Below are 23,085 nucleotides of genomic sequence, written 5' to 3'. Positions count from 1 at the left end.
CCCATAGGGGAGTAGGGTGTAGTTTGACCAGGGCCCATAGGGGAGTAGGGTGTAGTTTGACCAGGGCCCATAGGGGAGTAGGGTGTAGTTTGACCAGGGCCCAGAGGGGAGTAGGGTGTAGTTTGACCAGGGCCCATAGGGGAGTAGGGTGTAGTTTGACCAGGGCCCATAGGGGAGTAGGGTGTAGTTTGACCAGGGCCCAGAGGGGAGTAGGGTGTAGTTTGACCAGGGCCCAGAGGGGAGTAGGGTGTAGTTTGACCAGGCCCATAGGGGAGTAGGGTGTAGTTTGACCAGGGCCCATAGGGGAGTAGGGTGTAGTTTGACCAGGGCCCAGAGGGGAGTAGGGTGTAGTTTGACCAGGGCCCATAGGGGAGTAGGGTGTAGTTTGACCAGGGCCCAGAGGGGAGTAGGGTGTAGTTTGACCAGGGCCCATAGGGGAGTAGGGTGTAGTTTGACCAGGGCCCAGAGGGGAGTAGGGTGTAGTTTGACCAGGGCCCATAGGGGAGTAGGGTGTAGTTTGACCAGGGCCCAGAGGGGAGTAGGGTGTAGTTTGACCAGGGCCCATAGGGGAGTAGGGTGTAGTTTGACCAGGGCCCAGAGGGGAGTAGGGTGTAGTTTGACCAGGGCCCATAGGGGAGTAGGGTGTAGTTTGACCAGGGCCCAGAGGGGAGTAGGGTGTAGTTTGACCAGGGCCCATAGGGGAGTAGGGTGCAGTTTGACCAGGGCCCAGAGGGGAGTAGGGTGTAGTTTGACCAGGGCCCATAGGGGAGTAGGGTGTAGTTTGAACAGGGCCCAAATGGGAGTCGGGTGTAGTTTGACCAGGGCCCATAGGGGAGTTTGGTGTTTTGACCAGGGCCCATAGGGGAGTAGGGTGTAGTTTGAACAGGGCCCATAGGGGAGTAGGGTGTAGTTTGACCAGGGCCCAGAGGGTAGTAGGGTGTAGTTTGACCAGGGCCCAGAGGGGAGTAGGGTGTAGTTTGACCAGGGCCCATAGGGGAGTAGTAGGGTGTAGTTTGACCAGGGCCCATATGGGAGTAGGGTGTAGTTTGACCAGGGCCCAGAGGGGAGTTGGGTGTAGTTTGACCAGGGCCCAGAGGGGAGTAGGGTGTAGTTTGACCAGGGCCCATAGGGGAGTAGGGTGTAGTTTGACCAGGGCCCAGAGGGGAGTAGGGTGTAGTTTGACCAGGGCCCATAGGGGAGTAGGGTGTAGTTTGACCAGGGCCCTGAGGGGAGTAGGGTGTAGTTTGACCAGGGCCCATAGGGGAGTAGGGTGTAGTTTGACCAGGGCCCAGAGGGGAGTAGGGTGTAGTTTGACCAGGGCCCATAGGGGAGTAGGGTGTAGTTTGAACAGGGCCCATAGGGGAGTAGGGTGTAGTTTGAACAGGGCCCATAGGGGAGTAGGGTGTAGTTTGACCAGGGCCCATAGGGGAGTAGGGTGTAGTTTGACCAGGGCCCAGAGGGGAGTAGGGTGTAGTTTGACCAGGGCCCATAGGGGAGTAGGGTGTAGTTTGACCAGGGCCCATAGGGGAGTAGGGTGTAGTTTGAACAGGGCCCAGTTGGGAGTAGGGTGTAGTTTGAACAGGGCCCATAGGGGTGGATGTCCTTTAGGTGGTGGACCATTCTCGATACACACATATAGTGCACTAATATATAGTGTACTACTGTTGACCAGAGCCCTATTCCCTATATAGTGTACTACTGTTGACCAGAGCCCTATTCCCTATATAGTGTACTACTGTTGACCAGAGCCCTATTCCCTATATAGTGTACTACTGTTGACCAGAGCCATATTCCCTATATAGTGTACTACTGTTGACCAGAGCCCTATTCCCTATATAGTGCACTACTTTAGACCAGGGCCCTATTCCCTATATAGTGCACTACTTTAGACCAGAGCCCTATTCCCTATATAGTGCACTACTTTAGACCAGAGCCCTATTCCCTATATAGTGCACTACTTTAGTCCAGAGCCCTATTCCCTATATAGTGCACTACTTTAGACCAGAGCCCTATTCCCTATATAGTGCACTACTTTAGACCAGTGCCCTATTCCCTATATAGTGCACTACTTTAGACCAGAGCCCTATTCCCTATATAGTGCACTACTTTAGACCAGAGCCCTATTCCCTATATAGTGCACTACTTTAGACCAGTGCCCTATTCCCTATATAGTGCACTACTTTAGACCAGGGCCCTATTCCCTATATAGTGCACTACTTTAGACCAGAGCCCTATTCCCTATATAGTGCACTACTTTAGACCAGAGCCCTATTCCCTATATAGTGCACTACTTTAGACCAGTGCCCTATTCCCTATATAGTGCACTACTTTAGACCAGTGCCTATTCCCTATATAGTGCACTACTTTAGACCAGTGCCCTATTCCCTATATAGTGCACTACTTTAGACCAGAGCCCTATTCCCTATATAGTGCACTACTTTAGACCAGTGCCCTATTCCCTATATAGTGCACTACTTTAGACCAGGGCCCTATTCCCTATATAGTGCACTACTTTAGACCAGAGCCCTATTCCCTATATAGTGCACTACTTTAGACCAGAGCCCTATTCCCTATATAGTGCACTACTTTAGTCCAGAGCCCTATTCCCTATATAGTGCACTACTTTAGACCAGAGCCCTATTCCCTATATAGTGCACTACTTTAGACCAGTGCCCTATTCCCTATATAGTGCACTACTTTAGACCAGAACCCTATTCCCTATATAGTGCACTACTTTAGACCAGGGCCCTATTCCCTATAAAGTGTACTACTTTAGTCCAGAGCCCTATTCCCTATATAGTGCACTACTTTAGACCAGAGCCCTATTCCCTATATACAGGGCCTTGCGAAAATATTCGGCCCCCTTGAACTTTACGACCTTTTGCCACATTTCAGGCTTCAAACATAAAGATATAAAACTGTATTTTTTTATGAAGAATCAACAAGAAGTGGGACACAATCATGAAGTGGAACGACATTCATTTATTGGATATTTCAAACTTTTTTAACAAATCATAAACTGAAAAATTGGGAGTGCAAAATTATTCCGAATACTTTCGCAAGGCACTGTAGTGCACTACTTTAGACCAGAGCCCTATTCCCTATATAGTGCACTACTTTAGACCAGAGCCCTATCTGTGCCGCAGTCGATAGGGGCTGAGAACATTTCTTAGCTTTAGTACCTCACTCTACTGTTTCATAACGTGTATCCTGTTTCGGCTGAGCACCTTTCCAGATGACCTCATAGCACACAGGTGTGTTTATAACTGTGTTACTGGGCAACAGAAGGGTTAGTGCTAGAGTGGATGAGGTGAAGGTACGTCTAAATTTGGCCCCCTCTTCCGTATATACAGCTCATATCAGCTATTAGTACCAGGATCAGACCGTGGGGTTAGAGGTCATATGACTCACCCAGGAAGAAGGTGAGTACGTAGGGGACTGGCATCAGAGCCCAGACCAGACCCAGGGTAGGGTTGTAGACAGCCTCCGCTATACCCAGGATAAACCCTCCTCCAACCCACGTAGCTGTAGGGAGGAGAGGGGGTAGAGGGAGAGAGGGAGGGTGGGAGGGTGAGAGGGAGAGAGAGAGGGGAGAGAGGGGGAGGGGGGAGAGGGAGAGAGGGGGGAGGGAGGGAGGGAGGGAGGGGAGGGAGGGAGGGAGGGAAAGGGAGGGAGGGAGGGAGGGAGGGGGAGGGAGGAGGGAGGGAGGAGAGGAAGGAGAAGGAGGGAGGGAGGGAGGGGGAGGGAGAGGGAGGGAGGGGAGGGAGGGAGGGAGGGAGGGAGGGAGGGAGGGAGGGAGGGAGGGAGGGAGGGAGGGAGAGGGGGAGGAGGGAGGGAGAGAGGGGGGGGGGGGGGAGGGAGGGAGGGGAGGGGGAGGGAGGGAGGGAGGGAGGGAAGGAAGGAAGGAAGGAAGGAAGGAAGGAAGGAAGGAAGGAAGGAAGGAAGGAAGGAAGGAAGGAAGGAAGGAAGGAAGGAAGGAAGGAAGGAAGGAAGGAAGGAAAGGAAGGAAGGAAGGAAGGAAGGGAAGGGAAGGGAAGGGAAGGAGAGAGAGAGAGAGAGAGGCAGAGAGAGAGGCAGGCAGGCAGGCAGGCAGGCAGGCAGGGAGGGAGGGAGGGAGGGAGAAAAGGAGAGAGAAAAACACACATAAACATGGGCCAATACATACCAATGCAGTAACACCTACTTCTGAGAGTCCCTCAACTCTCAACTCACTCTCAACTAACTATCAACAAGCTGTCAGTGACAAGTTAACAGATGTTTAGTGGCGTCCTGCAGTCGAAAGACATCTGATATTCAACACTTCCCCCAGTGCTCATAAACAGATATGCAGTTGACCCATTGGTTGTTGATATTTGTGTAAAAACTCTCAGAATAAACTGATCCTTCATGTCTTTTCTATTTCTATGCTGCAATCTCCCTCCCTCTCTCCTTCCCTCCCTCTTTCCCTCTTTCCCTCCCTCCCTCCCTCCCTCTTTCCCTCCTTCTCTCCTTCTTTCTTTCCCTCCCTCGCTCCCTCCCCTCTTTCCCTCCCTCTCTCCTTCCCTCCCTCCCTCTTCCCTCTTTCCCTCCCTCTCTCCTTCCCTCCCCCTTCCCTCTTTCCCTCCCTCTCTCCTTCCCTCCCTCCATCCCTCCCTCTCCCTCTTTCCCTCCCTCTCTCCTTCCCTCCCTCCTCCCTCTTTCCCTCCCTCTCTCCTTCCCTCCCTCCCTCTTTCCATCTTTCCCTCCCTCTTTCCCTCCCTCTTTCCCTCCCTCTCTCCTTCCCTCCCTCCCTCTTTCCCTCTTTCCCTCCCTCTTTCCCTCCCTCCCTCCTTCCCTCCTTCCCTCCTCCCTCTCCCTCCTCCCTCTCCCTCCCTCTTTCCCTCCCTCCCTTCCCTCCCTCTTTCTCTCCCTCTTTCCCTCCCTCCCTCCCTCTTTCCCTCCCTCTTTCCCTCCCTCTTTCCCTCCCTCTCTCTTTCCCTCTTTCCCTCTTTTCCTCCATCCCACCAATCAGTGTGATGATTCCGACCAGTATATTGAAGAAACTTGTCAGGTTTACGGTAACAGTAAACCCCACTCTGTTTGGGCATGGTCTCTACAAGCCCCAATCTGATTGGCTGCTTACCAGTCAGAGTGAAGATCCCCACCAACAGGTTGATGTTGCGTCCGGCGAGCAGCGTGATCTCCATCCCGTCCGACCCTGTACACTTCCTCTCCACCTTCTTGGAGCGCATCGAGGCCCAGATCCCCGTGCCTAGGATCAGCAAGTAGAAGATCGCCATGACGATTAGGCCCGGAACGTTCAGAGACATTTTAACCTTGTTCTTCTTCCTCTTCTCACCGAAGCAAATGATTGTTCAACTAGAGAGAGAGAGGAGAGAGAGAGAGAGAGAGAGAGAGAGAGAGAGAGAGAGAGAGATCTGTAAACAAAGAAAAAAGGACAAAGCAAGACGAAGGTTTCATGCATTGGGGGAGATGTACATACAGTGAATGTACAGCAGGCTTGCCCATCCCTCCTCTCTACTGCAGCCTCTGCAGGATCCCTAGCTCTCCATTACAATTACAGTCAATTCCAAAAGTAAAGGCCATTCCAATTCCAAATATTCCGAGTTGAAAAGCATTGAAGATGATTGGAATTGTAATTTCAGGGTACTTCCTGAATGGACTGTAGTTTAAATGGAATGGAGCCCAACCCTGAGTTGACCATTCCTGCTGTACACTACCATGCAAACAGCAGAGAAGACAGCATCATAGAAAGGAAGGGAAAGTGCAGAACATACATATAGATACATAGATATACTATAGGAACATTTCCAATAATCTCATGACTGTAAAACAGGGGGGTGGGGCTGAGGGAGGGTAACAGAGGGGTGGGGTGGGGCTGAGGGAGGGTTGGGGGTGTTGGGGGGGCTGAGGGAGGGTAACAGAGGGGGTGTTGGGGTGGGGCTGAGGGAGGGTAACAGAGGGGGGTGTTGGGTTGGGGCAGAGGGAGGGTAACAGAGGGGGTGTTGGGGTGGGGCTGAGGGAGGGTAACAGAGGGGGTGTTGGGTTGGGGCTGAGGGAGGGTAACAGAGGGGGTGTTGGGTTGGGGCTGAGGGAGGGTAACAGAGGGGGTGTTGGGTTGGGGCTGAGGGAGGGCAACAGAGGGGGTGTTGGGTTGGGGCTGAGGGAGGGTAACAGAGGGGGTGTTGGGTTGGGGCTGAGGGAGGGTAACAGAGGGGGTGTTGGGTTGGGGCTGAGGGAGGGTAACAGAGGGGGTGTTGGGTTGGGGCTGAGGGAGGGTAACAGAGGGGGTGTTGGGTTGGGGCTGAGGGAGGGCAACAGAGGGGTGTTGGGTTGGGGCTGAGGGAGGGTAACAGAGGGGGTGTTGGGTGGGGCTGAGGGAGGGTAACAGAGGGGGTGTTGGGTTGGGGCTGAGGGAGGGTAACAGAGGGGGTGTTGGGATGGGGCTGAGGGAGGGCAACAGAGGGAGTCTGTTGGGATGGGGCTGAGGGAGGGCAACAGAGGGGGGGTGTTGGGTTGGGGCTGAGGGAGGGTAACAGAGGGGGTGTTGGGTTGGGGCTGAGGGAGGGCAGAGGGGGTGTTGGGATGGGGCTGAGGGAGGGTAACAGAGGGAGTCTGTTGGGATGGGGCTGAGGGAGTGTAACAGAGGGGGTGTTGGGTTGGGGCTGAGGGAGGGTAACAGAGGGGGTGTTGGGTTGGGGCTGAGGGAGGGCAGAGGGGGTGTTGGGATGGGGCTGAGGGAGGCAACAGAGGGGGTGTTGGGTTGGGGCTGAGGGAGGGTAACAGAGGGGGTGTTGGGTTGGGGCTGAGGGAGGGTAACAGAGGGGGTGTTGGGGTGGGGCTGAGGGAGGGTAACAGAGGGGGTGTTGGGTTGGGGCTGAGGAGGGTAACAGAGGGGGTGTTGGGGTGGGGCTGAGGGAGGGTAACAGAGGGGGTGTTGGGTTGGGGCTGAGGAGGGGGGTGTTGGGTTGGGGCTAACAGAGGGGGTGTTGGGTTGGGGCTGAGGGAGGGCAGAGGGGGTGTTGGGTTGGGGCTGAGGGAGGGTAACAGAGGGGGTGTTGGGTTGGGGCTGAGGGAGGGGCAGAGGGGGTGTTGGGTTGGGGCTGAGGGAGGGCAGAGGGGGTGTTGGGTTGGGGCTGAGGGAGGCAACAGAGGGGGTGTTGGGTTGGGGCTGAGGGAGGGCAGAGGGGGTGTTGGGTTGGGGCTGAGGAGGGCAACAGAGGTGTTGGGTTGGGGCAGGGGGTGTTAGGTTGGGGCAGGAGGGCAGAGGGGGTGTTGGGTTGGGGCTGAGGGAGGGCAACAGAGGGGGTGTTGGGTTGGGGCTGAGGGAGGGCAACAGAGGGGTGTTGGGTTGGGGCTGAGGGAGAGGGTAACAGAGGGGGTGTTGGGTTGGGGCTGAGGGAGGGTAACAGAGGGGTGTTGGGTTGGGGCTGAGGGAGGGCAACAGAGGGGGTGTTGGGTTGGGGGCTGAGGGAGGGGTAACAGAGGGGGTGTTGGGTTGGGGCTGAGGGAGGGTAACAGAGGGGGTGTTGGGTTGGGGCTGAGGGAGGGCAACAGAGGGGGTGTTGGGTTGGGGCTGAGGGAGGGTAACAGAGGGGGTGTTGGGTTGGGGCTGAGGGAGGGTAACAGAGGGGGTGTTGGGTTGGGGCTGAGGGAGGGTAACAGAGGGGGTGTTGGGTTGGGGCTGAGGGAGGGTAACAGAGGGGGTGTTGGGTTGGGGCTGAGGGAGGGTAACAGAGGGGGTGTTGGGTTGGGGCTGAGGGAGGGTAACAGAGGGGTGTTGGGTTGGGGCTGAGGGAGGGCAACAGAGGGGGTGTTGGGTTGGGGCTGAGGGAGGGTAACAGAGGGGGTGTTGGGTTGGGGCTGAGGGAGGGCAACAGAGGGGGTGTTGGGTTAGGGCTGAGGGAGGGCAACAGAGGGGGTGTTGGGTTGGGGCTGAGGGAGGGTAACAGAGGGGGTGTTGGGTTGGGGCTGAGGGAGGGTAACAGAGGGGGTGTTGGGTTGGGGCTGAGGGAGGGTAACAGAGGGGGTGTTGGGTTGGGGCTGAGGGAGGGTAACAGAGGGGGTGTTGGGTTGGGGCTGAGGGAGGGCAACAGAGGGGGTGTTGGGTTGGGGCTGAGGGAGGGTAACAGAGGGGGTGTTGGGTTGGGGCTGAGGGAGGGTAACAGAGGGGGTGTGTTGGGTTGGGGCTGAGGGAGGGTAACAGAGGGGGTGTTGGGTTGGGGCTGAGGGAGGGCAACAGAGGGGGGGGGTGTTGGGTTGGGGCTGAGGGAGGGAGGGTAACAGAGGGGGTGTTGGGTTGGGGCTGAGGGAGGGTAACAGGAGGGGGGAGGGGGTGTTGGGTTGGGTTGGGGCTGAGGGAGGGCAACAGAGGGGGTGTTGGGTTGGGGCTGAGGGAGGGTAACAGAGGGGGTGTTGGGTTGGGGCTGAGGAGGGTAACAGAGGGGGTGTTGGGTTGGGGCTGAGGGAGGGCAACAGAGGGGGTGTTGGGTTGGGGCTGAGGGAGGGCAACAGAGGGGGTGTTGGGTTGGGGCTGAGGGAGGGTAACAGAGGGGGGTGTTGGGTGGGGCTGAGGAGGGTAACAGAGGGGGTGTTGGGTTGGGGCTGAGGGAGGGTAACAGAGGGGGGTGTTGGGTTGGGGCTGAGGGAGGGTAACAGAGGGGGTGTTGGGTTGGGGCTGAGGGAGGGTAACAGAGGGGGTGTTGGGATGGGGCTGAGGGAGGGTAACAGAGGGGGTGTTGGGATGGGGCTGAGGGAGGGTAACAGAGGGGGTGTTGGGTTGGGGCTGAGGGAGGGTAACAGAGGGGGTGTTGGGTTGGGGCTGAGGGAGGGTAACAGAGGGGGTGTTGGGATTGGGGCTGAGGGAGGGTAACAGAGGGGGTGTTGGGTTGGGGCTGAGGGAGGGGGTAACAGAGGGGTGTTGGGTTAGAGGGGGGTGTTGGGTTGGGGCTGAGGGAGGGCAGACAGAGGGGGTTGGGTTGGGGGCTGAGGAGGGTAACAGAGGGGGTGTTGGGTTGGGGCTGAGGGAGGGTAACAGAGGGGGTGTTGGGTTGGGGCTGAGGAGGGCAGAGGGGGGTGTTGGGATGGGGCTGAGGGAGGGTAACAGAGGGGGTGTTGGGATTGAGGGGGTAACAGAGGGGGTGTTGGGTTGGGGCTGAGGGAGGGCAGAGGGGTGTTGGGTTGGGGCTGAGGGAGGGTAACAGAGGGGGTGTTGGGTTGGGGCTGAGGGAGGGCAGAGGGGGTGTTGGGTTGGGGCTGAGGGAGGGTAACAGAGGGGGTGTTGGGTTGGGGCTGAGGGAGGGCAGAGGGGGTGTTGGGTTGGGGCTGAGGGAGGGTAACAGAGGGGGTGTTGGGTTGGGGCTGAGGAGGGCAGAGGGTGTTGGGTTGGGGCTGAGGAGGGCAGAGGGGGTGTTGGGTTGGGGCTGAGGGAGGGTAACAGAGGGGGTGTTGGGATGGGGCTGAGGGAGGGCAGAGGGGGTGTTGGGTTGGGGCTGAGGGAGGGTAACAGAGGGGGTGTTGGGTTGGGGCTGAGGGAGGGCAGAGGGGGGTGTTGGGTTGGGGCTGAGGGAGGGCAGAGGGGGTGTTGGGTTGGGGCTGAGGGAGGGCAGAGGGGGTGTTGGGTTGGGGCTGAGGGAGGGCAGAGGGGGTGTGTTAGGAGAGGGGGTGTTGGGTGGGGAGGGGAGGAGGGGGGGGGATGGGGCTGAGGGGGGGGGTGTTGGGATGAGGGAGGGCAGAGGGGTGTTGGGATGGGGCTGGGGAGGGCAACAGAGGGGGTGTGTTGGGATGGGGGCTGAGGGAGGGGAGAACAGAGGGGTGTTGGGATGGGGCTGAGGGAGGGCAGAGGGGTGTTGGGATGGGGCTGAGGGAGGGCAGAGGGGGTGTTGGGATGGGGCTGAGGAGGGCAACAGAGGGGGTGTTGGGATGGGGCTGAGGGAGCAGAGGGGGTGTTGGGATGGGGCTGAGGAGGGTAACAGAGGGGGTGTTGGGATGGGGCTGAGGGAGGGTAACAGAGGGGGTGTTGGGATGGGGCTGAGGGAGGGCAGAGGGGGTGTTGGGATGGGGCTGAGGGAGGGGGCAGAGGGGGTGTTGGGATGGGGCTGAGGGAGGGCAGAGGGGGTGTTGGGATGGGGCTGAGGGAGGGTAACAGAGGGAGTCTGTTGGGATGGGGCTGAGGGAAGGTAACAGAGGGGGTGTTGGGATGGGGCTGAGGGGGTGTTGGGATGGGGCTGAGGGAGGGCAGAGGGGGGTGTTGGGATGGGGCTGAGGGAGGGTGAAGCAGAGGTGTGTTGGGATGGGGCTGAGGAGGGTAACAGAGGGAGTGTGTTGGGATGGGGCTGAGGGAGGGTAACAGAGGGGGTGTTGGCATGGGGCTGAGGGAGGGTAAGCAGAGGGTGTTGGGATTGGGCTGAGGGAGGGTAACAGAGGGTGTTGGGATGGGGCTGAGGGAGGGTAAGCAGAGGGGTGTTGGGATGGGGCTGAGGGAGGGTAACAGAGGGGTGTTGGGATGGGGCTGAGGGAGGGTAACAGAGGGGGTGTTGGGATGGGGCTGAGGGAGGACAGAGGGGGTGTTGGGATGGGGCTGAGGGAGGGTGAAGCAGAGGGGTGTTGGGATGGGGCTGAGGGAGGGTAACAGAGGGGGTGTTGGGATGGGGCTGAGGGAGGGTAGAGGGGGTGTTGGGATGGGGCTGAGGGAGGGCAGAGGGGGTGTTGGGATGGGGCTGAGGGAGGGCAGAGGGGGGGGTGTTGGGATGGGGCTGAGGGAGGGCAGAGGGGGTGTTGGGATGGGGCTGAGGGAGGGTAGAGGGGGTGTTGGGATGGGGCTGAGGGAGGGTAACAGAGGAGTCTGTTGGGATGGGGCTGAGGGAGGGTAACAGAGGGGTGTTGGGATGGGGCTGAGGGGCTGAGGGGGCGTTGTTGGGATGGGGCTGTTGGGATGGGGCTGAGGGAGGGCAGAGGGGGTGTTGGGATGGGGCTGAGGGAGGGTAACAGAGGGAGTCTGTTGGGATGGTGCTGAGGAGGGTAACAGAGGGGGTGTTGGGATGGGGCTGAGGGAGGGTAACAGAGGGGGTGTTGGGATGGGGCTGAGGGAGGGTAACAGAGGGAGTCTGTTGGGATGGGGCTGAGGGAGGGTAACAGAGGGGGTGTTGGGTTGGGGCTGAGGGGACAGAGGGGGTGTTGGGATGGGGCTGAGGGAGGGTGAAGCAGAGGGTGTTGGGATGGGGCTGAGGGAGGGTAACAGAGGGAGTCTGTTGGGATGGGGCTGAGGGAGGGTAAGCAGAGGGGTGTTGGGATGGGGCTGAGGGAGGGTAACAGAGGGGTGTTGGGATGGGGGCAACTGAGGGGTGGGTAACAGAGGGGGGTGTTGGGATGGGGCTGAGGGAGGGTAACAGAGGGAGTGTGTTGGGATGGGGCTGAGGGAGGGTAACAGAGGGGGTGTTGGCATGGGGCTGAGGGAGGGTAAGCAGAGGGGTGTTGGGATTGGGCTGAGGGAGGGTAACAGAGGGGTGTTGGGATGGGGCTGAGGGAGGGTAAGCAGAGGGGTGTTGGGATGGGGCTGAGGGAGGGTAACAGAGGGGGTGTTGGGATGGGGCTGAGGGAGGGTAACAGAGGGGGTGTTGGGATGGGGCTGAGGGAGGGTAGAGGGGGTGTTTGGATCGGGCTGAGGGAGGGTAACAGAGGGGGTGTTGGGATGGGGCTGAGGCTGAGGGAGGGTAGGCAGAGGGGGTGTTGGGATGGGGCTGAGGGAGGGTAACAGAGGGGGTGTTGGGATGGGGCTGAGGGAGGGCAGAGGGGGTGTTGGGATGGGGCTGAGGGAGGGTAGGCAGAGGGGGTGTTGGGATGGGGCTGAGGGGGTGTTGGGATGGGGCTGAGAGGGTGTTGGGATGGGGCTGAGGGAGGGTAACAGAGGGGGGGTGTTGCACAAATAGAACTGACATCTTAACAGAACCACATGACAAAATATTTGATCGCTGAGGAACATTCACCACGTACATACTGTCAAGCTCAATTACAATAAGCAAACAACTAATAAATAAACAAGGAACTCAACGACAGGAAGCCAGTCCATGATCAGCTGATAAAGGGACAAGGAGGAGAGGAAGTGGAGATAAAGAAAGAAAGGACGTAGGAAGAACAAAAATAAAAAAGCTATTTACTCTGAAGTCAGATGCTGACTGGTCATGGAGGGGGGTGGTGAAGGAGGGAGTTGGTGGGTGTAGGAGGGAGTGGGGGGCGTGAAGGAGGGAGTGGGGGGGTGGGGGTGTGAAGGAGGGAGTGTGGGGGCGTGTAGGAGGGAGTGGGGGAAGGGGGGCATGAACGAGGGAGTGGGGGAGAGATGGGCGGGGTCTCACCCGGCAGCGCTGAGCATCGTTGACAAAATGTCCGCCGACCCCCTCTTCTTCAGGGAACGAGGCCCCCAAGGTTTTACGGACCGAAACCTCGGGAGGTGAGCAAAGACTTGTTGCAATGTACATAGTGTTTTATGGTGAGTGGTTGATCATGGAGGATTTAACTGGCGGTAGGTAGAAGTGTATTGGTGTATATAGAGGCCTGTTGTGGTGTTCAGGTTCAGGTAGAAGTGTATTGGTGTATATAGAGGCCTGTTGTGGTGTTCAGGTAGAAGTGTATTGGTGTGTATATAGAGGCCTGTTGTGGTGTTCAGGTAGAAGTGTATTGGTGTATATAGAGGCCTGTTGTGGTGTTCAGGTTCAGGTAGAAGTGTATTGGTGTATATAGAGGCCTGTTGTGGTGTTCAGGTAGAAGTGTATTGGTGTATATAGAGGCCTGTTGTGGTGTTCAGGTTCAGGTAGAAGTGTATTGGTGTATATAGAGGCCTGTTGTGGTGTTCAGGTAGAAGTGTATTGGTGTATATAGAGGAATGTGGTGGTGTTCAGGTTCAGGTAGAAGTGTATTGGTGTATATAGAGGCCTGTTGTGGTGTTCAGGTTCAGGTCTGTGTGTATACATAGAGGTGTATAGAGGTCTATAGAGACTGTGTGTATACATAGAGGTGTATAGAGGTCTATAGAGACTGTGTGTATACATAGAGGTGTATAGAGGTCTATAGAGACTATGTGTATACTTAGAGGTTTGTAGAGGTGTATAGAGACTGTATGTATACATGGAGGTTTGTAGAGGTCTATAGAGACTGTGTGTATACCTAGAGGTGTATAGAGGTCTATAGAGACGGTGTGTATACATAGAGGTGTATAGAGACTGTGTGTATACCTAGAGGTGTATAGAGGTCTATAGAGACGGTGTGTACATAGAGGTGTATTGTCAGGTGTGTAGAGGTCTATACGTGTTGTGGAAGGGAAGGAGGAGAGGAACCTACCCCATCTTTGGTCAGGTGAGCGTAGACATGTAGTCTACTGTATGTATAGATAGGAATGTATTGTGGCCGTCCAAGAGAAGAGATGCATTGATTAAAGAACAGGAAGGGCGGACTGTGGAACAGAGGACGACCACCCTCATTCAACAACATTTTAAAAACGTTAAGAAAAAGGCAGGAATATATACATCATTTTTTTTAAAATATATATCGAAATATCTTAATTTCTCACTAAATATCTGGTTAAAAACACTGTTTTGCAATAGTCTCTACAGTAGTCACAACAGCACCCTCTATAGGTGAGGGTGGGTTTTCACTGTGCTCTTGCTGTCACCATAGAAACCTATGGGTACGACGCTGCCCAGGTGAGAATGAACTCAGTCACAACTCTTACATTAGACAGGCTGAAACGGTTTTGCTCGGTTAAATCTATCTTAGCCACTTCTTTGGCTAAACGTTGAGATAACATTACCATCGTCTACTATTGTTACTGTTGGTATGGCTTGTCAATGACATGACAGCCTGGTTGAGGGACAATGGAGAAGTTACATTGGCTGTGTAGGTCAGTGCTCCCCAGTGACATGACAGCCTGGTTGAGGGACAATGGAGAAGTTACATTGGCTGTGTAGGTCAGTGCTCCCCAGTGACATGACAGCCTGGTTGAGGGACAATGGAGAAGTTACATTGGCTGTGTAGGTCAGTGCTCCCCAGTGACATGACAGCCTGGTTGAGGGACAATGGAGAAGTTGCATTTGCTGTGTAGGTCAGTGCTCCCCAGTGACATGACAGCCTGGTTGAGGGACAATGGAGAAGTTACATTGGCTGTGTAGGTCAGTGCTCCCCAGTGATATTCAGCCACGGGACTCATTGTTTTTCTTCAGCAGATGGTCGTGGGAGGTGGAGCATAATTATAAATAACATGTCCACTGCAAACTGACCGCAACAACCCCAAACAGAGACAACACTTGACGAAACAGAATCATTTCCAACCTTGATGACATTGAGATACAGTGACGTGTCTCTCTATTTACAGTGTGTGGGAACATATTTCTTACATTACAGTCCCTCTGAGCTGATAACCTGGTGATTTTACCACTCTGAGCTGATAACCTGGTGATTTTACCCCTCTGAGCTGATAACCTGGTGATTGTACCCCTCTGAGCTGATAACCTGGTGATTTTATCCCTCTGAGCTGATAACCTGGTGATTTTACCCCTCTGAGCTGATAACCTGGTGATTGTATCCCTCTGAGCTGATAACCTGGTGATTGTACCCCTCTGAGCTGATAACCTGGTGATTTTACCCCTCTGAGCTGATAACCTGGTGATTTTATCCCTCTGAGCTGATAACCTGGTGATTTTACCCCTCTGAGCTGATAACCTGGTGATTTTACCCCTCTGAGCTGATAACCTGGTGATTGTATCACTCTGAGCTGATAACCTGGTGATTGTACCCCTCTGAGCTGATAACCTGGTGATTTTACCCCTCTGGGCTGATAACCTGGTGATTTTATCCCTCTGAGCTGATAACCTGGTGATTTTACCCCTCTGAGCTGATAACCTGGTGATTTTACCCTTCTGAGCTGATAACCTGGTGATTTTACCCCTCTGGGCTGATAACCTGGTGATTTTATCACTCTGAGCTGATAACCTGGTGATTTTACCCTTCTGAGCTGATAACCTGGTGATTTTACCCCTCTGGGCTGATAACCTGGTGATTTTATCACTCTGAGCTGATAACCTGGTGATTTTACCCCTCTGAGCTGATAACCTGGTGATTTTACCCCTCTGAGCTGATAACCTGGTGATTTTACCACTCTGAGCTGATAACCTGGTGAATTTACCATCGTTTATGTGCAACAACAAAAAAACAAAAACAAAAATGACTTGGAGTGCGAAATAAAATCACCTGTGGGATGAATCTGGCCTGCAGCCCACTATTGAAGAACCCTGATGTAGGTTAAGTCCTGATATAGGTTAAGTCCTGATGTAGGTTAAGTCCTGATGTAGGTTAGGGAAGGGAGGGAGGAGGGGAGGGAGGGAGGGAGGGAAGGAGGGAAGGAAGGGAGGGAGGGAGGGAGGGAGGGAGGGAGGGAGGGAGGGAAGGAAGGAAGGAAGGAAGGAAGGAAGGAAGGAAGGAAGGAAGGAAGGAAGGAAGGAAGGAAGGAAGGGAAGGGAGGGAGGGAGGGAGGGAGGGAGGGAGGGAGGGAGGGAGGGAGGGAGGGAGGGAGGGAGGGAGGGAGGGAGGGAGGGAGGGAGGGAGATTTATCTTAAATGGAAAATGACTAAGTAATTATCAATCCCAGGACTCCTGTTCAGATCTGTCATATTTACTACCAGTGTCGATCTGAATGGATGGATTATGTTTCTATCTGTCTTCACACTAGAGGGATATGTGAGGAGACGTTCTGTCGGTGGGTAGAAGGAGTGGTGGAGAAGAGAACTACAATCCCAGTATTATACAGCTGGACCACAACTGCAGCCAATCAAATTCAATACAAGGTATTCATGAAACCATTTTCACATCAGCAGATGTCACTTAGTGCTGTACAGAAACCCAGCCTACAACCCCAAACAGCAAGCAATGCAGAAGCACAGAAGAAACCTGGAGAGGAACCAGGCTCTAAGGGTTGGCCAGTTCCTCTCCTCCTCCCTCGGTCTTTCACAAGTGTCTCTCTCTCTCTCTCTCTCTCTCTCTCTCTCTCTCTCTCTCTCTCTCTCCCCCTCTCTCTGTCTCTCTCTCTCTCTCTCTCTCTCTCTCTCTCTCTCTCTCTCTCTCTCTCTCTCTCTCTCTCTCTCTCTCTCCCTCTCCTCTCTCTCTCTCTCTCTCTCTCTCTCTCTCCCCTCTCTCTCCCCTCTCTCTCTCTCTCTCTCCCCCTCTCTCTGTCTCTCTCTCCCTCTCTCTCTCTCTCTCTCTCTCTCTCTCTCCCCTCTCTCTCTCCCCCTCTCTCTGTCTCTCTCTCTCTCTCTCTCTGTCTCTGTCTGTCTCTCTCTCCCTCTCTCTCTCTCTCTCTCTCTCTCTCTCTCTCTCTCTTTCTTTCTTTCTTTCTTTCCTCCTCTCTGAATGTAGTGTTGATGCAGTAGACATGACTAGAGGGTCCGGCTGTGGAGCAGATTTCCCAGCTCTCACTGTGTTCTAGCAACCAGGTATAGAGGGCAAGGCTCCACTCCAGGAATCTGCTACGGTACCTCCTACCTCCAAAACCAGTTTATTAATGGTTAGGACGGTGGCTTGCCGATACATGTAGCCGACACTGTCTCACCTGGTTCTAGTAGAGACAGGCGTCTTCGACCTCTGACCTCTACCCTTGAACTCTACTCTCTGTCTCCGACCCTTTACCTGCCCTCTCTCGTCAGGACAGGTATAAGCCAACTCTGGCTCTGCTAACAAACCACTTCCTTGACTAGCACTTAGGTCTACACACATCACTTAGGTGACTCATAAAAGCTTTTTAATTCCTTTACAAGAACAGAACACACACACACACACACACACACACACACACACACACACACACACACACACACACACACACACACACACACACACACACACACACACACACACACACACACACACACACACACTCTCTCACCTCAGCCGCAGGATGCTGATTCATACCTAGATATTGTTTATTAACTAATTCATTGTCAATGCGGTAGGTGCATGGAATTTTCCAGAATCATTACCTCAAATGCCATTTCCCCTTCCATCTGAACAAGACCTTTGAACAAAACTTACATATCAGACTCTTTGGAGTGGTTTCCTGAAACACAGATAAATCCAAGTTCTGGACTCAAAAGCGTTATATATTTTTCTGATACAGATTCTCCATTGAGTGTCCAGAACTAGGATGAATCTGTGTCTGGGAAACTGGCCCGTTAACTAGTTACTTCACAGTCATCACAATGACCTCCAGATCTGAGTCATTAACTAGTTACTTCACAGTCATCACAATGACCTCCAGATCTGAGTCATTAATTAGTTACTTCACAGTCATAACAATGACCTCCAGATCTGAGTCATTAATTAGGACTACTGATGATATGCCATTATGATGAATGTGTGTTCATTGGTTCTGAGCTATCAGCTGGATAAGATAAGGAGAGGAGGAGGGTACACACACACACACACACACACACACACACACACACACACACACACACACACACACACACACACACACACACACACACACACACACACACACACACACACACACACACACACACACACACACACACACACACAGACACACACACACACACACACACACACACACACACACACACACACACACACACACACACACACACACACACACACACACACACACACACACACACACACACAGGATACCTCGATACCTCTATCACACACACACACACACTCCTGGGGCTGGGATAGGGTTTGGCTGGGGTAGGGTTAGGCTGGGGTAGGGTTTGGCTGGGGGCTGGGGTAGGGTAGGGTTTGGCTGGGGTAGGGTTTCGCTGGGGTAGGGTTTGGCTGGGGTAGGGTTAGGCTGGGGTAGGGTTAGGCTGGGGTAGGGTTTGTCTGGGGTCGGGTTTGTCTGGTGTCGGGTTAGGCTGGGGTAGGGTTTGTCTGGGGTCGGGTTTGGCTGGGGTAGGGTTAGGCTGGGGTAGGGTTTGTCTGGGGTCGGGTTTGGCTGGGGTAGGGTTAGGCTGGGGTAGGGTTAGGCTGGGGTAGGGTTTGTCTGGGGTCGGGTTTGTCTGGGGTAGGGTTAGGCTGGGGTAGGGTTAGGCTGGGGTAGGGTTAGGCTGGGGTAGGGTTAGGCTGGGGTATGGTTTGTCTGGGGTATGGTTTGGCTGGGGTAGGGTTTGGCTGGGGTAGGGTTTGGCTGGGGTAGGGTTTGGCTGGGGTAGGGTTTGTCTGGGGTAGGGTTTGGCTGGGGTAGGGTTTGGCTGGGGTAGGGTTAGGCTGGGGTAGGGTTAGGCTGGGGTAGGGTTAGGCTGGGGTAGGGTTAGGCTGGGGTAGGGTTAGGCTGGGGTATGGTTTGTCTGGGGTAGGGTTAGGCTGGGGTAGGGTTAGGCTGGGGTAGGGTTAGGCTGGGGTAGGGTTTGGCTGGGGTAGGGTTTGGCTGGGGTAGGGTTTGGCTGGGGTAGGGTTTGGCTGGGGTAGGGTTTGTCTGGGGTAGGGTTTGGCTGGGGTAGGGTTAAGCTGGGGTAGGGTTAGGCTGGGGTAGGGTTTGTCTGGGGTAGGGTTTGTCTGGGGTAGGCTTAGGCTGGGGTAGGGTTAGGCTGGGGTAGGGTTTGTCTGGGGTAGGGTTTGTCTGGGGTAGGGTTTGGCTGGGGTAGGGTTAGGCTGGGGTAGGGTTTGTCTGGGGTAGGGTTTGTCTGGGGTAGGGTTAGGCTGGGGTAGGATTAGGCTGGGGTAGGGTTAGGCTGGGGTAGGGTTAGGCTGGGGGGGTAGGGTTAGGCTGGGGTAGGGTTTGGCTGGGGTAGGGTTTGGCTGGGGTAGGGTTAGGCTGGGGTAGGGTTAGGCTGGGGTAGGGTTAGGCTGGGGTAGGGTTTGGCTGGGGTAGGGTTAGGCTGGGGTAGGGTTAGGCTGGGGTAGGGTTAGGCTGGGGTAGGGTTAGGCTGGGGTAGGGTTTGGCTGGGGTAGGGTTAGGCTGGGGTAGGGTTAGGCTGGGGTAGGGTTAGGCTGGGGTAGGGTTAGGCTGGGGTAGGGTTAGGCTGGGGTAGGGTTAGGCTGGGGTAGGGTTAGGCTGGGGTAGGGTTAGGCTGGGGTAGGGTTAGGCTGGGGTAGGGTTAGGCTGGGGTAGGGTTTGGCTGGGGGTAGGGTTTGGCTGGGGTTTGGCTAGGGTTTGGCTGGGGTAGGGTTTGTCTGGGGTAGGGTTTGGCTGGGGTAGGGTTAAGCTGGGGTAGGGTTAGGCTGGGGTAGGGTTTGTCTGGGGTAGGGTTTGTCTGGGGTAGGCTTAGGCTGGGGTAGGGTTAGGCTGGGGTAGGGTTTGTCTGGGGTAGGGTTTGTCTGGGGTAGGGTTTGGCTGGGGTAGGGTTAGGCTGGGGTAGGGTTTGTCTGGGGTAGGGTTTGTCTGGGGTAGGGTTAGGCTGGGGTAGGGTTAGGCTGGGGTAGGATTAGGCTGGGGTAGGGGCTGGGGGGTTAGGCTGGGGGGGTAGGGTTAGGCTGGGGTAGGGTTTAGGCTGGGGTAGGGTTTGGCTGGGGTAGGGTTTGGCTGGGGTAGGCTGGTTAGGCTGGGGTAGGGTTAGGCTGGGGTAGGGTTAGGCTGGGGTAGGGTTTGGCTGGGGTAGGGTTAGGCTGGGGTAGGGTTAGGCTGGGGTAGGGTTAGGCTGGGGTAGGGTTTGGCTGGGGTAGGGTTAGGCTGGGGTAGGGTTAGGCTGGGGTAGGGTTAGGCTGGGGTAGGGTTAGGCTGGGGTAGGGTTAGGCTGGGGTAGGGTTAGGCTGGGGGGTTAGGCTGGGGTAGGGTTAGGCTGGGGCAGGGTTTGGCTGGGGTAGGGTTAGGCTGGGGTAGGTTTAGGCTGGGGTAGGGTTTGGCTGGGGTAGGGTTTGGCTGGGTAGGCTGGGCTGGGGTAGGGTTAGGCTGGGTAGGGTTAGGCTGGGGTAGGGTTAGGCTGGGGTAGGGTTAGGCTGGGGGGGGTAGGGGGGTTAGGCTGGGGGGTAGGGTTAGGCTGGGGTAGGGTTAGGCTGGGGTAGGGTTTGTCTGGGGTAGGGTTAGGCTGGGGTAGGGTTAGGCTGGGGTAGGGTTAGGCTGGGGTAGGCCGTCATTGTAAATAAGAACTTGTTCTTAACTGACCTTAGATAAATGAAGATTAAATAAAATGTCAAGGGTGTTCATAATGTTTTGTCAGCTCAGTATATAAGTTAGGGGGAGGGGGAGGGGGAGGGGGAGGGGGTGGATCAGCTTTAATAGGGCAAATAGATTGTGGCTTCAATTCATGTTATTGTCTGGATCATTTCCAATCCTCCATATATATATTTCTTTCCTTTATTTAGTTCCTCTAAGTTTACACAAGGTTGAGATAAACTATCTATATAGACGGTATTATTGGTAGACTTCTGTAATGCATTGAAACATGATTCTGTCTGTGTTGTCATAGGGTATAATTAGTCTGGTTGAACGGCCATACCAACACGTCTCCTCTCACTCTCTAGGAATGTCTCTCAGTAGTTTTCCAACTGCAGCGTTCTCCCCGACTCTGTGTGTGTGCGTTAGTGTGTGTGTGTGTGGGTTAGTGTGTGTGTGTGTGTGGGTTAGTGTGTGTGTGTGTGTGGATTAGTGTGTGTGGGTGTGTTAGTGTGTGTGTGTGGGTTAGCGTGTGTGTGTGTGTGTGTGTGTGTGTGTGGTTTTAGTGTGTGTGGGTTAGTGTGTGTGTGTGGATTAGTGTGTGTGTGTGTGCGTTAGTGTGTGTGTGCGTTAGTGTGTGTGTGTGCGTTAGTGTGTGTGTGTGCGTTAGTGTGTGTGTGTGTGTGCGTTAGTGTGTGTGTGTGGGTTAGTGTGTGTGTGTGTGTGTGTGTGTGTGTGCATTAGTGTGTGTGTGTGGGTTAGTGTGTGTGTGTGGGTTAGTGTGTGTGTGTGTGGGTTAGTGTGTGTGCGTTAGTGTGTGGGTTAGTGTGTGTATGTGGGTTAGTGTGTGTGTGTGTGTGTGTGTGTGTGTGTGTGTGTGTGTGTGTGTGTGTGTGTGTGTGTGTGTGTGGGGGGTTAGTGTGTGGGTTAGTGTGTGTGTTTGTGCATGTGTGTGTGTGCATTAGTGTATGTGTGTGGGTTAGCGTGTGTGTGTGTGTGTGTGTGTGTGTGTGTGTGTGTGTGTGTGTGTGTGTGTGTGTTGGTTAGTGTGTGTGTGTGTGTGTGTGGATTAGTGTGTGTGTGTGGGGTGTGTGTGGGTTAGTGTGTGTGGGTTAGTGTGTGTGGGTTAGTGTGTGTGTGTGTGTGTGTGTGTGTGTGTGTGTGTGTGTGTGTGTGTGTGTGGATTAGTGTGTGTGTGTGCGTTAGTGTGTGTGTGTGCGTTAGTGTGTGTGTGTGTGTGCATTAGTGTGTGTGTGTGGTGGGTTAGTGTGTGTGTGTGGGTTAGTGTGTGTGTGCGTGTGTGTGTGTGTGTGCGTTTAGTGTGTGTGTGTGTGGGTTAGTGTGTGTGTGTGTGTGGGTTAGTGTGTGTGTGCGTTAGTGTGTGTGCGTTAGTGTGTGGGTTAGTGTGTGTATGTGGGTTAGTGTGTGTGTGTGCGTTAGTGTGTGTGTGTGGGTTAGTGTGTGTGTGTGTGTGTGTGTGTGTGTGTGTGGGGGGTTAGTGTGTGGGTTAGTGTGTGTGTTTGTGCATGTGTGTGTGTGCATTAGTGTGTGTGTGTGGGTTAGTGTGTGTGTGTGTGTGTGTGCGTTAGTGTGTGTGTGCGTTAGTGTGTGTGTGTGTGTGGGTTAGTGTGTGTGTGTGTGTGTGGGTTAGTGTGTGTGTGTGTGTGTGTGTGTGTGTGTGTGTGTGTGTGTGTGTGTGTGTGTGTGTGTGTGTGTGTGTGTGTGTGTGTGTGTGTGTGTGTGTGTGTGTGTGTGTGTGTGTGTGTGTGTGTGTGTGTGTGTGTGTGTGTGTGTGTGTGTGTGTGTGTGTGTGTGTTAGTGTGTGTGTGTGTGTGTGTGTGTGTGTGTGTGTGTGTGTGTGGGTTAGTGTGTGTATGCGAGGGCCACCGTTATACAACACAATCATGTGAAGACCTGAGTCTAAAATATCACGTTTCAGGTCTGTCCTACACCATACTGTCTGTCCTACACCATACTGTCTGTCCTACACCATACTGTCTGTCCTACACCATACCGTCTGTCCTACACCATACTGTCTGTCTTACACCCTACTGTCTGTCCTACACCATACTGTCCATACTGTCTGTTCTACACTATACTGTCTGTCCTACACCATACTGTCTGTCCTACACCCTACTGTCTGTCCTACACCCTACTGTCTGTCCTACACCATACTGTCTGTTCTACACCATACTGTCTGTCCTACACCATACTGTCTGTCCTACACCATACTGTCTGTCCTACACCCTACTGTCTGTCCTACACCATACTGTCCATACTGTCTGTTCTACACCCTACTGTTTGTCCTACACCATACTGTCTGTTCTACACCATACTGTCTGTCCTACACCATACTGTCCATACTGTCTGTTCTACACTATACTGTCTGTCCTACACCCTACTGTCTTTCCTACACCATACTGTCTGTTCTACACCATACTGTCTGTCCTACACCATACTGTCCATACTGTCTGTTCTACACCATACTGTCTGTCCTACACCATACTGTCTGACCTATACCATACTGTCTGTCCTACACCATACTGTCTGTCCTATACCATACTGTCTGTCCTACACCATACTGTCTGTTCTACACCATACTGTCTGTCCTACACCATACTGTCTGTCCTACACCATACTGTCCATACTGTCTGTCCCTACACCATACTGTCTGTCCTACACCATACTGTCTGTCCTACACCATACTGTCTGTTCTACACCATCCTGTCCTACACCATACTGTCTGTCCTACACCATACTGTCTGTACTGTCTGTCCTACACCATACTGTCTGTCCTACACCATACTGTCTGTCCTACACCATACTGTCTGTCCTATACCATACTGTCTGTCCTACACCATACTGTCTGTCCTACACCCTACTGTCAGTCCTACACCCTACTGTCTGTCCTACACCATACTGTCCATACTGTCTGTTCTACACCCTACTGTCTGTCCTACACCATACTGTCCATACTGTCTGTTCTACACCATACTGTCTGTCCTTCACCCTAC

General features: G+C 54.3%; 1 protein-coding gene across 1 annotated transcript in view; it reads right to left on the bottom strand.

Moving 5' to 3' along the window:
* LOC112241676 (high affinity choline transporter 1-like) overlaps window positions 1-23,085 on the bottom strand; it is a 41,888-nt gene that overhangs the window by 16,697 nt on the left and 2,106 nt on the right. The window contains exons 2-3 of the mRNA XM_042314851.1: window positions 5,102-5,337; window positions 3,412-3,525 (exon numbers count right to left, since the gene is read on the bottom strand). Of these exons, the coding sequence (XP_042170785.1) occupies window positions 3,412-3,525; window positions 5,102-5,288 (301 nt within the window). The 5' untranslated portion in view covers window positions 5,289-5,337. The remainder of the gene's footprint in view (window positions 1-3,411; window positions 3,526-5,101; window positions 5,338-23,085) is intronic.

The sequence above is a fragment of the Oncorhynchus tshawytscha genome, unplaced genomic scaffold (assembly GCF_018296145.1).
Source record: "Oncorhynchus tshawytscha isolate Ot180627B unplaced genomic scaffold, Otsh_v2.0 Un_contig_1244_pilon_pilon, whole genome shotgun sequence".
Classification (NCBI taxonomy): domain Eukaryota; kingdom Metazoa; phylum Chordata; class Actinopteri; order Salmoniformes; family Salmonidae; genus Oncorhynchus; species Oncorhynchus tshawytscha.
This window is presented reverse-complemented; position numbering and strand designations above follow the sequence as displayed.